Source organism: Priapulus caudatus, unplaced genomic scaffold (assembly GCF_000485595.1).
Source record: "Priapulus caudatus unplaced genomic scaffold, Priapulus_caudatus-5.0.1 Scaffold3876, whole genome shotgun sequence".
In the NCBI taxonomy this organism is placed as follows: Eukaryota; Metazoa; Priapulida; class Priapulimorpha; order Priapulimorphida; family Priapulidae; genus Priapulus; species Priapulus caudatus.
The window spans coordinates 14,445-15,127 of NW_014580937.1; the positions used below are offsets into that span (position 1 = coordinate 14,445).

Below are 683 nucleotides of genomic sequence, written 5' to 3' on the forward strand. Positions count from 1 at the left end.
TAAAGATATCAAATACTCGGACCAGGGTACGTCCGGTAGTACGGACCTACGCCAGTAGGTACGTTGGCGGCAGTAACCTGGGGTCATCGACGGCACTAGTCGTGGTCTGTCGCTATGTGGCGTATGAAAGTTTTAGCAGTAATCTACGTACTTAGCAGAAGTCCGTCTAAGTCAAAGATAACGTGAGTTATGTTTGTAACATGAGAAGCACTGGCAGCAGACATCTTGCCGTTGATGTTTGACCAATCATCCGATCAGCGAGCGTCTGATTCGTGGTCGGACCATAGGAAACGAGCATCAAATTCATCGAAGCATTACACACACACACGCACGGCGCACGCACGCACGCACGCACGCACGCACACGCACGCACACACACACACACACACACACACACACACACACATACACATACACATACACATACACACATTCATACACACACACACCAGGGCCGTATCCTGCCGGGGCGTCGAGGCAAGGGGGAAACTGCCCCCTTAGATTGACAACATTATTTAAAAAATTGTTCTCTACTAAAACAGAATTGTCCGTAGTTTAGAATGAAAGCTGTACATTTACTCAATAGTGCCTCAAATACTCTCTCACTGCCATCTACATATTCAAAATTTGCTTGGGTAGGACCCCTAACTACACCCCACCTCGTTTCTCACACCCTCTTGAAA

The 683-nt window shown here is 47.7% G+C and overlaps 1 protein-coding gene across 1 annotated transcript in view; it reads right to left on the reverse strand.

Annotated features, from left to right (window-relative positions):
- Nucleotides 1-298, reverse strand: part of LOC106819636 ((DL)-glycerol-3-phosphatase 1-like) — a 3,429-nt gene extending 3,131 nt beyond the window's left edge. Inside the window, exon 1 of the mRNA XM_014824240.1 lies at nt 152-298. Within this exon, the coding sequence (XP_014679726.1) occupies nt 152-224 (73 nt within the window). The 5' untranslated portion in view covers nt 225-298. The remainder of the gene's footprint in view (nt 1-151) is intronic.
- Between the last annotated feature and the right edge of the window lie 385 nt (nt 299-683).